Raw genomic sequence first — 13,720 nt, forward strand, 5'->3', positions numbered from 1 at the left:
CAATATATATATGTTACAGGTATACAATATAGTGATTCACAGCTTTTAAAGTTTATACTCCATTTATAGATATTGTAAAATATTGGCTGTATTCCCCATGTTGTACAATATATCTTTGTACCTTATTTTATACGTAAGAGTTTGTACCTCTTAATCCCCTACCCCATCCTGCCCACTTCCCCTCCCCACTGGTAACCACTAGTTTGCTCTCTATATCTGTGAGTCTGCTTTTTTGTTATATTTACTAGTTTCATTTTTTTTAGATTCCACATTTAAGTGATATCATACAGTATTTGTCTTTCTCTGTCTGAATTATTTCACTTAGCATAATGCCCTCCAAGTCTATCCACCTTGTTGCAAATGGCAAAATTCTGTCCTTTTTTATGGCTGAGTAATATTCCACTGTACTATCTATCTACCTATCTATCTATCTATCTATATATATATATACACACACCACATCTTCTTTATCTATTCATCTGTTGATGGACACTTAGGTTGCTTCCATATCTTGGCTATTGTGAATAACGGTGCTATAAACATTTCTTACACAGCAAAAAATATTAACAAGAGACTAGTGCTAGCATACCTTGAAACAACTGGAATTCTAACTAAAAGAATAAATATATCAGCCTCAGGGAGAACACAAGAAGCCTGTGAAGAAGGAAAAACAATAATGTCGTTTCAGAGAGTTTCTCTTCAAAATTAAAGGTCAGTAGACAATGCAGCAGAACCTACCGAGTTTTCAAGGAGAAATAACATAAGCCAGGAATTCTTATGTCCAGCTGAGCTATGGTGCAAAGGTGAGGATCTCAGATATCCAAGGACAAAGAAATGACGCTACCTACGAATGCTCCTGAAAAAGTTACCTGAAGACACCTGAGTAAACAGTTAAATAAATATGAGAACACTGAAATGATGATGAGCCATGAATCCACTCAAATAGAGAACTAATTTTAAATAATGGTGAGCAAGGTTCTGAATTTAATCCAAATGCCAATAATAATTCTGGAAAGAAAAAAATTATAATAGAAAAGTTACAGTAAAATTGTAAACACCGGCTGCTCACTCTGATGCTGATGATTGTTAATGTGTCTGACTGGTTTCAGACTCTATCAATACAAGACAGCCATGGTGCGGGAAGAGAGGATGGAGTGACAGCAAAGGTTCTCATGTAAGGGGCTTCCCTGGTGGCGCAGTGGTTGAGAATCTGCCTGCCAGTGCAGGGGACACGGGTTTGAGCCCTGGTCTGGGAAGATCCCACATGCCACGGAGCAACTAGGCCCGTGAGCCACAACTATTGAGCCTGCGCGTCTGGAGCCTGTGCCCCGAAACAAGAGAGGCCACGACAGTGAAAGGCCCGGGCACCGCGATGAAGAGTGGCCCCCGCTTGCCACAACTAGAGAAAGCCCTTGCACAGAAACGAAGACCCAACACAGCCAAAACTTAATTAATTAATTAATTAATTAATTTAAAAAAAAAAGGTTCTCATGTAAGAAAGCAGTGAGTCTGGGCATTGATAACTGGGAAGAGGACAGACATGACATTAAAAAACAGAAGACAGAAAACAAAGGAGGAAAAGAGACTCCACAGAACAAATTCTTCTGGCAAAAGAGAGGAAAAACGATAAGCACAAGGACAGGTATAAATTTCAAAACTATAGAGGAGGATGACAAAATAGCTCTAAACTTGTCAGAGTTATGAAAATAACTTCAAGTAGGTTAAAATACCGTAATTCAAAGGCTAAGATTTTCAGACCCATCTCGTCAAGTTACTCAATAAATACTTACCAAAGGTCTTTCAGCCAGGTATATGTGTAGGTGCTAAAATTATAGCTATAAAGAAAATAAAACACTTTTCTTAATTAAGATTATGTTATATTGCAGAGACAAAACTATCAAAGCCAACTGTATTTCTATACTGAATCAAATACAAAAGATCTCAAAAATCAAGCAAAAACATAAAAGCTAGAAATGTTAACAGTAAAAAAATCTAATTCATTGCAAAAAGGATAAATGGAATAACGATCATTTTATTCTGAAATAAATTCAGAATTTACAGTGACTAATATTTCTACACACAGTAACACATCATTAAAAGATACAAAGTAAATATGACTAGAAATAAGGCAGAATTTTGGAAGAACTGAACAGTAGGCAACATGAATATACGCACTGCACTGAGCCTCTGAAAGATCACACTGAGAGCACTTAAAAATGAAGTGGTGAACAAGGCCCCCCCATTCTGGGTTATTCGCTTGGTGATCTTAGCCAAGTTACTTAAACACTGCTTTGAAAAGACACATGCACCCCAATGTTCATAGGAGCACTATTTACAATAGCCAGGACATGAAAGCAACCTAAGTGTCCATCGACAGATGAATGGATAAAGAAGATGTGGTACATATATACAGTGGAATATTACTCAGCCATAAAAAAGGAATGAAATCTTGCCATTTGCAGCAACATGGATGGACCTAGAGATTGTTATACTAAGTGAAATAAGTCAGACAGAGAAAGACAAATACCATATGATATCGCTTATATGTGGAATCTAAAAAACTAAACAAATGAACCACCAGAACAGAACTGAAACAGACTCATAGATTCAGAGAACAAACTGGTGGTCTCCAGTGAAACAGGTGAAGGGGATTAAGAGGCACAAACTTCCTGGAGAAACCCCTCCGCCCCTCAGGCAGCAGCACCGGGAACCCGTGGAAGCTTCAGCGGCACTAGAGGAACTAAGCAGATCAAAATAACAGCACAAAGCCTGTGATGATTAAACTGTCCTTGGAACCACAGCCCACAAAGGACATTGAGACTTGTGTGTTAAACCTGAACAGGAGACTGTCTGCAAAAATGAAAGGTTTTCTTACAGTCTCTGAACATAACAGCCAAAATGCCCACAATACAACTGAACATCACCCACCATACAAAGAACCAGAGAACTCACAAGAATCAACCAATGTCAATATTGAGATAAATCTGATGTTGGAATGATCTGGCAAGTACTTTAAAGCCGTCATCATAGAAATGCTTCAACAAGCAATTAAAAACTGTCTTGAAACAAATTAAGTAGCAGAAAAGTTCAACAAAGAAATACAAGTTATTAAAAAGACAGCTAAGCACGGGGTAGTACAAAACTGTAAAATGCCATAACAGAAAGTGTTTTAAACTTGCTGGATGGTCTCAAGTAGAAATGACAGAGGACAGAACCAGTGAACTTGAGGACAGGTCAGTACACTTCACCCAATCTGAGCAAGAGGAAAAACAGATGACAAAGTCACCAGAGCTTCAGGGACCTGCAGGACAATACTAGGAGTCCACGTTCATATCTTTTGAGTCCCAGAAAGACAGGAGAAACAGAGTAGGGCTGAAAGGCTATTAGAATAAATAACAGCTTAAAACTTCCCCAAACTGGTGAAATACAAAAATTTACAGAATCAAGAACTTGAGCAAAACCTTCAGAAGATCATAGGGAGACAACGTGGCACGGAGCTCAGAGCCCTGCCCGGAACTGGGCACGAATCTCAGAGATGACACAACCTCAAGTCTTGTCTTCACTTTTATATCATTGGGAGAAACTACTTAGGCTCTGTTTTCACCTACGTACCACCTAATAACTGCTGATTTTAGAAAATGCCCTAAGCCTCTTTTACTTACAGCTCATTTTTGTTTAAAAAAAAAAAAAAAAAAAGAAGGAAAGAAGAAGGTGACTGGGTCATAGCATAAGATTTTAGCTATGGGTTTATTTTTTCTGTTGTATTCATCATTTTCTTATTTATATCACCCTCCTCAACATTCAGACCATTTGCTTATTGCTAGGGGAATGAGACAAAGGAATTTGAAGATTTAAATAAAAGAAAGGATTTTTTCTGACCTGGCCAGAATCAGGAAGGGCAGACCCCGGGAGGGAAGAGCCCCTTCCCCACAACCCATTTCTCTCTAAAGAGGTCTCCCTCCGCATCTCGGCAGGGTTGGGTGAAGAGAGGAAGGTCGCTCTGGGGCCCCAGAAACAAAGGGACCTTGGCCTGACCTTCCCCAGAACAGAGGGCCGGCTGGACCGGGCATCTCGGTGGAGCGGCCTGGCAGCACCTTCAGGACGACGCTCTGCCTCCTCCCCGCTGACACACCAATCCACCGCCACACGAGACAGCAAGATGGAAAGACTTCCCGGGACGCTGTCAGACGTGCATCTCTTGCTCCTTCTAACCAGTTCCGAGTGTTCAAAGGGCTTCGTGAAAAGCTCTCCTCCCTTTCTACTCTGCGCCCCAGGAACCATGTTCCAAACGCAGAGGAAGCGCTGCCACCAGCTCCCAGGACATCGTCCTGAAACTGTCTGTACACCTCGGAGCACAGGTGCCCACGTGTGTGACCCGCTTTTCATCACTGGGACACCCCACGTTCCTCCCCACCTCCCCGAAATACAGTTAACAGTAAGTCTTGGAGGCCAGTCTATACCTAGATCATTCTTTTTAGTAAGCTGCGTACTTTTCATTTCATGAATGTGCCAGACAGAGAGGGCCCCTGTCTGGCCGCCGAGGGGGCCGGGGCCTCACCCGCGGGAGCGGCCCCCGGGAGGCCTGGCCTCCCCTGCAGCCGCCTGCCCGGCTTCGCCCAGGCTGAGACCCCTCGCCCGGCCGCAGCCGGCTCGCAGCCGGTCCTCAGGGGAGGCCTGGCTCCCGCCCCCCGTCTCCCCCTCCCGCCTGAGCCCTGCGCTCGGGCCACCCGGTGGGCTCGGGACCAGCGGCCGCCGCTCCTCCAGACACACACCCGAGTGAGGCCGAGGCCCCTCTGCCCTAGGCCGCCCGCCGGCCCCCAGCCCCGGCGCAGCACGGCCCCCGGGAGAGCGAAGCCGGGGCGCGCCAGCCCAGCCCCCCCGGCCCGGCCGCCCCTGCTCTGTCCGCCTGCTCCGCGAGGCCCCATCCAGCCCGACAAGCCCTTGTATTCCGGGGTCCCGCAGCCTCAGCACGCCGACCTTCCCCGCTGAGCGCCCGCCCCGTGCCGGTGGGGGAGCCGGCGGCCTCCCCGGATGCCGGCAGCGAGCCCCGGCTGTGGGCGGGGACGAGGGCGGGGACAGGGGCCTCTCCCCCGGATGCCGGCAGCGAGCCCCGGCTGTGGGCGGGGACGAGGGCGGGGACAGGGGCCTCCCCCCCGGATGCCGGCAGCGAGCCCCGGCTGTGGGCGGGGACGAGGGCGGGGACAGGGGCCTCCCCCCCGGATGCCGGCAGCGAGCCCCGGCTGTGGGCGGGGACGAGGGCGGGGACAGGGGCCTCCCCCCCGGATGCCGGCAGCGAGCCCCAGCTGTGGGCGGGGACGAGGGCGGGGACGAGGGCGGGGAGGAGAGCGTCTCCGGACGCTGCTGCAGGCGCTCGGCGGGCAAAGCTGCCTGCCCCCCGCCCCCCACCCCCGGCGCTGAGAACGCTGGTCTCCGCCGGCTGCCCCTGCTTCCTGAGGTGATCTTCACTCCCCACCGCCCTGGGGGCAACGCCGTTCCAGAAACAGCGCTCGCGGAGGAGAAGGTCCGGTCTACGCTCCTGGCTCCCAGAAACCGTGGGTCTCCCTCCGGCCTCCGTGTTAACTGGGAGGAAAAGGCCCACTGAGAGGGACGGTGACAAGGGACAGGTCACAGGTGCGGGGGCACCCCCGGCCTTGCCCACGTGCACACGTGTTTCTCTTCACGACACCGTGCTGCTTGCTGCTTCCCTCGGAGTTACAGGTCCAACCAGAGGAGATGACCAATTTTATACACTTTCTTCCCACAAAAAAATGGCAACTTCACGTGGTTCCACCTAATGGGAAGTAATGGAGAGAGTAAGACCAAGTAGTAGAAGACACGCAACACAGGCCCTTCCACCCTGACAGGTGATGTGCTTCACACACCGTAAGCTGGCAAGGCTTCTAGGCGCTCCCAGCCACGTGGGACGTTGGACCGGGAGTCCAACGAGCAGAACCGGTTTTCACAAAGTGAAGTAGAATAATTCAGCCTGGCTCCAGCGCCACGAAGTCTAGCTTTACACGTGCAAACCAGGACACCCTCATGCAAGGTCGTCAGCCAAGCCCCAGCGAACGCGTGAAAAAGGCACCAGCTCACAGCGCTGCCTATGACACGTACGGGGGACCAAGCAAGAGCCAGGGAAATGTCTGCTCGTTCTTCCAAAACTTCCGTCGTTCTCAGCACGCACGGGGCACACTCACTGCCACACCTTGTCGGGGCCAAGCCCCCTCCCCCCGCCCCCCTGGAGGCCTGCGCGTCCCCTCCCTCGGAAGGCTTTTCTAAACCCTCCTTTCCAGGGGGTCTGGAAGCTCACCTCCTGTGCCACACTGGGCGAATCTCTCATCACATTAGTCCTGAATTGTTTCTTCAGATGTTTGTCTTCTCTTTCCCCACTGCAGGGGGACTCCCTCAAAAGCAAGACTGTCGTACTAACTGTTGCATCACAGAATATACAGCACAGTATATAATCCTACAGTACATTTTATATATCATCAATAATATCTTTGTGTAATAATACATAATATAATAATAATAAAGTCATGGCCCATTTTTTAATTTGAATTTAAAATAAAGCCGTGCTACAGAGCCATTCTCTGCGAAATTTCTGAACTACCCACAGCCCTTGCAAGCTTAACGCAGGGAGATAATCGGAACGACACTGGCTTTGGCTCCAGGCCCCTCTGAAGCCCAGCCCTGGAAGGATGAGCTCCTGACATACGTCTAGATTAAAGTCATTTCACTGTGACAGCCCAGTCCAAATGGACAGTCCCAAGATAAAGCAGAAGTTATTAAGCACATTCAGAATAAACTGAGGCAAATACAGCCCCTAAGCTAAGTCCCAGGCAGGAAGCAAGAGGCCACATGGCAACCACGAGGGCAGGAAACGTGAACCTGTAAAATCTACTTTGACAAAAATAACCCAACTGCTCGGATGACCACACACACCATCACCAACTTTTTAGCTTCTAAGTTGTTAGCACTATTTGAAGCTAGGAAGTTTAGCATTAATAGGACTTGATGTCTCCTCCTCTGGTTTTGACAGGCCCCATGGCCTCCTGAAGTCCCTCAAAGGTGCCTGCAGGCTCATAAGACACCGTCAGACAAGGAGACAAGACCCTGGGAAGACACAGCACCACCCTGTCAAAAGAAAGTGCAAATATGAACAATGATAAATCCTGAAGCTAATGGGTTTGAGAAGGTAAGAAATGTAAGGAAGGGAAAACAAGCAGAGCTGTGCGATGTCCAGACACCTCCAGGGAAGCTCCTTGGCTTCTCCACCTGGGCTCCCCCGCCACAGATGAGACTGACAAAGCCTCGTCGCCGACTTGGGAAATGTCATGACCAGACCTGGACCACGAACACAGGGTCAGACTCCCCCCTTCATCACCAGATGCACCGAGCAAAACAGATGCGCATCTGTTCTGCACATCTTCCTGGGACCACCTGAACCGGCCTCCTTTGTCTAAGTGTCCTCCCTGCATTAGTTACTCCAAATAATACCTCCTACCCCCAGAATGTCCTCTGAGAGAACGATGCAGCACGTCCAAGTTCAACAACGACGGGAACAGGGAAAAAATACCCAAGGAAAAATAAATTGTAATCAACGTAAGAAAACTGTGTGTAATCCAAGCTATACAACAATCATGTTAAATATTTTAACAGACTGCTCCCCACTGTACTGCTTGTATGGTCTATAACATCCTCATTCATTCAAACTCACCTTTCAAATGACCTTATTAATCTCTGGAGTGTTTGGTGTGTACAGTATTTTTCCACGTAATACAGGTTTTAGGAAGGACCACACCAAAACACCATTTGGAGACTGTAGTATTTCCTGATAAAGCTTCAAGCAAAAGGGTGCTGTCACAATTTAAAAAAAAACAAAAAGTGTTGCTCATGATTGGGGATGTCCAGGATAACAAGGAAATTCATGTACATAGCCATGACGCCTCACTTTCTGATGAGTGGCTTATATATAGTTTTCATGACTCAATTCTGATTTTGGGCAGTAAGTTCAGAAATAATTTTTCTTGTCCTTGTCTTTAGCAGCTCTTGTCTCAAAACTCTGAGACACCATGTTCCCTTCAATAATTTGAAAGAGAGGAAAGTATGACCTTCACATTTTTAAACTAAGTCATCGGTAAGAGTACTAAATAATGACAAAGACACCTAAAAATTAAAACAGTAATGCAAAAGGAATGCATCTGGTTTTTAATCTAGAAAATCTTCTTTTCAACAGTCACTGTATTGAGACTATAATTAGGTTTTTCTTAAGAAATTAGCTTCATAAATTGCTACAGAATTTCCTTTGCTGCACCTATACAGAACTATTGCACTGACTGCTTTTGTTACATTAAATCACCTTGTTTTCACCCAAACATCAATCCCTCATGTTGGCACTCACACTGCTGTGGTGCTGGTTGGTTTCAATGGAAGGTTTATTCAACCGAACCAACAGGTACTAATGAGCCTTCACCACCATAATGATTACTAATCAAGTATGAAAGGTTTTAAGCCAGTTAGTGACAAATACTTCAGTATAACCAGTTCTTTTGCTCTCGAACAGAACATTTAAAATGAAAATATTATCTTAACTTTGATATCACAATCCATAACACGCAAGGTAGGAAAATTACTGTTGTGGTAATTTTCACTATCAGTTTCATTTTCCTAAATTCCCCATTTGAAAAGAAAAACAAATTCTTTTTATTCAACAAATACAATAAAATTGATAGAAATAATTCCGTAAAATATAAATTAAGAGCATGACTACATAATGACTTCTTATAGCATTAATTATAGAGGTTGTTCTTACTGATATTTTAACAACTTACAGTTTAAATTATAAACTTAATATAGATGGTAGCAATTTTTACTTTGGAAAAGACATAATCATACATATGAACAGAACAAGAAATCTAAAACCTGGAATCCCAATATCTGCCACTTGTGAGCTGTGTGAACTTGGTCAAGTCACTTAACATTCTCTGAGCTTCTCTCATGTCACCTGAAAAATGAGGGTACTAATATTATCTATGGTTCATGTGACCATCATTTGAAATAAATGTATGAAAGGACAAAGAAAAACTGGTCCTCAGTGTTAGCTGAACAACCAGATGGACGGATGGAGCAATGGATGGAAAGATAGAAGGATAGATAGGTGGGTGGATGGATGGATGGATGCAGGATGGATGGATGGGTGGATGGATGGATTAATTGATAGATGATGGATGCATGGATGGAGCAATGGATGGAAACATAGAAGGATGAATAGGTGGATGGATGGATAGATGCAGGATGGATAGATAATTGGATGATTGGATTTGATGAACAAATTAATAATCCTCAAAAAACCCATATGCAAGAAGAAAAGAGGAAATGAGGATTAGGAAAGAAGACAACAAAATTATTCTATATGAATAGCCTTAATGTGTATCTATACTGCCACATTATATTTTGTTCGACAGCTCTCCAAATTATCCATCAGCTGATGAACACACCAACACACTGTCTCTAGGGCAGCTCTGAGGACACCCTGCAACCCCATCTCTACATAATTCCCCTCTCTCCTTCTCCCTGGTCCCACCAACACGTCTATCCATCCCAGGCACAAGTATATAAAGAGGTGTCTTGGGTACAGTTGGCAGATGTCTAAGACAGCCTCGTGGCCTTGTTCTGCAGAGAGAACCTGTAGATATGATGGACCACACCCCTGGTTAGGTTACACGGCCACGGTGCAGGGATTCTGACTTGGAGTTGATCGAAGTGGAGGTTATCCTGGTTGAGCCATCATCTAAACCCTTTAAGAGACCAGAAGCCTCAGAGTCAAAGAGATACACTGCTGTCCTTGAAGACGCAGCCTCCTGGGGTTCTGCAGCTGCAAGGAACTGAATTCTACCAACAACCAACTCCAACGAGACCCCTGCCCTGGCCACCCACCTTCACTTCAGCCTCATGCAATCCCGAGAGAGAACCCAGCTAATCAGTGCTCAGACTGTGACCTACGGAGACCATGAGATGATAAGTGTGTGTCCTAAACCACTGACTTGCTGTACAGCGCAGAAGAGTGATTAATACACTAGGACACAACGGTACCATACTCAATAGTCGATAGATATCACCCCCATCACTCCTCACAACAACCTTACAAGGCAGGTACTACATTTCCATGTCATACATGAGATGAACATGATTCAGGGACGTGATGTCACAGGACCGAAGACACACAACTTGTTGGTGGGGCTGAGCAGTCTAAACCCAAACCCTTAGCTGTGCGTTTCATCTCTCTTCCTAATCAAAATGCACCCACTTACAGTGGGGCCAGGGCATCACCTTTAAGTCTGCTGTTATTTGCTAGGGAGCATTATATAGAAGGCAAATCTGTAGGGGACCACGTATGACTCTCCTGGCTGTGAGACAGCCATTCTGCAAGAACCAAAATGCTGCTCCTGGTCTCCGGACCTGGACTTCTCACTGTTACTGGCTACCCAGGGGTCCCAAAAGGGCTGGGGCTTCAGGTGCCCTGGAATTTAAGACCCAGTTCCTCGGCATCACAGGTGAGAGAATTAGCCCGTGCTCAAGGGTGCAGGGGTTTTGCAAATCCAACTGCGACGTCAGCATTTGCTGACCTTACAGAAAATGAAGGATACAGGTTAGAGGGTGCAGGTAGGAAATTCTTTGCACATATGTACCCACTTGCTACACAAGAGTATCTTGTACAAAGCAGGGCTAATTATCAAAATGCAAATTAATCTAAACAAATATGGATTACTGTTTTCTTACTTGAATCTTCAGGAATGTTCAATTCTTCCTTGTCGTCTCCTAAGAGTTCATTAACTCTAGGCAAGTTAAGAAAGATGTCAGAGTTCCTAAAGAAAGATGCTTGCTCTTTGCAAACCACCTTCATTCATCACAGACTGGAAAGAACCAAAAGCTGAGCTTCTCACCTGGTTACTTTGTGAAGCCTGAGAACATAAGAAAAATAAACCACAGGCAAACAGTGACTTAGAGGGACTCCCTCCCAGGCTCCTGAAACTTCGGTCCCTCCTCCAAATGATTATATAAGATTGTCACCAAGTCGAAGGTATGAAATCTCAGTGGTAGTCCTTCTGTCCTTGAAATGCTATGCAAATCACAGCAGTGATTTTTCTGGTCTCTATGGTTGAAGAGACAAATGTCTCACACACACACACACACACACCAGCAAATCTCTGCTGTCTGTCCAGTGATAAATCATTAATCCATAAAGTACCACTAACTCAGACTAATTAGTAGTATGAATATGTGTCTCTACAGCTAAATTTCCCAGATGCCCGAGGGCTCTCAACTCACCCCTCAGCTGATGAACACCCCGTGTCCCGCATCCGAGGCAGGTCCGAGGATGCACCATCCACCCCTCACCCTGCGCCTCGCCCTTCACAGGCCCCCCACACACACCCCTTCCCCACCAACTCCATTCCAGGCAGAGAGAGTCCAGACACAACGACATCCGGCTACTGACCTCATTCAACTTCGTGTTTGTATTTGCAGCAAACAATCTGTAATCTGCAAGCCAATTACTTGTGTGCAAGTAAACGTATTAAGGTTTCTGAAAGCAAGGTACTCTCTGAGTTCAGTTAAACAGGCCCCTGGAATCTCCTCTGTGAGGGTAATCCATCCAGTGACTTCTGACATCACAGAGAACACCTGAACTGCCACCTCCACGTGGGTGCTTGTGTGTCCCGCTTTCTCTGGTTCTGCAGGGGACCCCAGGTCTTGCTCCTTGTCACGCTGCTGCCTCCAGAACCACTAAGAGGTACCCTCGTCCCTGTGCTTTGTCACCACATGCGAATTTTAGACAGTGGAAGAGAAAGGAAGGCAGAGGAGCAAACACACAGACACAGCAAATCCGCACCTTCCCCGGGGCCAAGACCAAGCACCCACCTGTGGGAAGTCGGGCGTGTCCAGCAAGGTAGCAATCTTAAGTTCGTGGAGGAACTCGGGAAGGTGTTCAAGGACGCGGCCGGCTCTGGGGAGCAGGTGGCCGAGGCTGGACACGACGTCCAGCAGGGAGCTGAGCGGGCCGCTGGCTTCCACAGGGAGCAGAGTCTCAAAGGGAAACACAACACGACATAACCAGTGCTGGACGGGGTGCCTCACAAGCATCGTTGGAGCAGCGCAGAGAATGAAGAGCGTTATTTGATTTTATTCTCCTGAGCCTGGGAGACACCTCTGTTGTGCCGTAGACAGCCCTCTCTATTGGCTCCGTTTTGGGAGCACGCTCAACCGTACTGGTATCGTCAGAACATGAACCAGGAGCAGATATGACAGGCTGTTAAAAGTCAAATGACTTGGGCTTCTCTGGTGGTGCAGTGGTTGAGAATCTGCCTGCTAATGCAGGGGACACGGGTTCGAGCCCTGGTCTGGGAAGATCCCACATGCCGCGGAGCAGCTGGGCCCGTGAGCCACAACTACTGAGCCTATGTGTCTGGAGCCTGTGCTCCGCAACGAGAGGCCATGATAGTGAGAGGCCCGCGCACCGCGATGAAGAGTGGCCCCCGCTTGCCGCAGCTAGAGGAAGCCCTCGCACAGAAACGAAGACCCAACACAGCCATAAATAAATAAATAATTTTTTTAAAAGTCAAATGACTTTCAAACAATTTTTTTCTGTCTTTGAGGTGTCCGGAGTGGATATTTAAGAAGAGGGTCACAATAAAATGATTCTTATGCGTGAAACAGTTTCCATCTACCTACAGCTTCCCTGTGTCACAGCGCACACATCCTCCCGTCCTCCGAACCCCTGTGGGCTGTGTGCTGGTGCTGATTTTGTGGATGAATGAACTGAGCTCAGAGAGATTCAAGGGCTTCCGCACCATCACAGCTGGAAGATTAGTGCCAGGAATGCACCCTGGGTACTTTAGAAGCATCAGTGGCTCCGGATACTGGGACACACCTGTGCTGTCACCACTGACACACTCTGTGTTTTACTTATTAACTGCATCCTCTCTGTTCAGGGAGAGGCAGGGATTTTTGCCTGTCATGGTCACTGATATGGCCACAGGTGCTAGAACGGCCTCTGGCAATACTGGTTGCTTAGCACAGGGAGCTCTACTCAATATTTTGTAATAACCTGTAAGGTGAAAGAATCTGAAAAAATAGATATGTATGGATGTGTAAGTGAATAACTTTGTTGTACACCTGAAACTAACACAATATTGTAAATCAACTATACTTCAATTTAAAAGATTAAAAAATTAAAAATTAAAAAAAAGATTGTTGGGCTTCCCTGGTGGCGCAGTGGTTGAGAATCTGCCTGCCAATGCAGGGGACACGGGTTCGAGCCCTGGTCTGGGAAGATCCCACATGCCACGGAGCAACTGGGCCCGTGAGCCACAATTACTGAGCCTGCACTTCTGGAGCCTGTGCTCTGCAACAAGAGAGGCTGCGATAATGAGAGGCCCGCGCACCGCGATGAAGAGTGGCCCCCACTTGCCGCAACTAGAGAAAGCCCTCGCACAGAAACGAAGACCCAACACAGCCATAAATAAATTAATAAAATTTAAAAAAAAAAAAAAAAAAAAAAGATTGTTATGAGAAAATGTCAATCAGTCAATAAACATTTCCAAAGGGAACCCTCCTACACTGTTGGTGGGAATGTAAACTGATATAACCACTATGGAGAACAGTATGGAGGTTCCTTAAAAAACTAAAAACAGAACTACCATATGACCCAGCAATCCCACTC

The 13,720-nt window shown here is 46.6% G+C and overlaps 1 protein-coding gene across 1 annotated transcript in view; it reads right to left on the reverse strand.

Annotated features, from left to right (window-relative positions):
• The window catches only part of ABCA13 (ATP binding cassette subfamily A member 13), a 273,722-nt gene that overhangs the window by 245,169 nt on the left and 14,833 nt on the right, over nucleotides 1–13,720 (reverse strand). The window contains 6 exon segments of the mRNA XM_057549669.1: nucleotides 4,036–4,312; nucleotides 4,559–5,580; nucleotides 7,730–7,857; nucleotides 10,780–10,903; nucleotides 10,905–10,961; nucleotides 11,920–12,084. Of these exon segments, the coding sequence (XP_057405652.1) occupies nucleotides 4,036–4,312; nucleotides 4,559–5,580; nucleotides 7,730–7,857; nucleotides 10,780–10,903; nucleotides 10,905–10,961; nucleotides 11,920–12,084 (1,773 nt within the window).

Source organism: Balaenoptera acutorostrata, chromosome 7 (assembly GCF_949987535.1).
Source record: "Balaenoptera acutorostrata chromosome 7, mBalAcu1.1, whole genome shotgun sequence".
NCBI classification, from domain to species: domain Eukaryota; kingdom Metazoa; phylum Chordata; class Mammalia; order Artiodactyla; family Balaenopteridae; genus Balaenoptera; species Balaenoptera acutorostrata.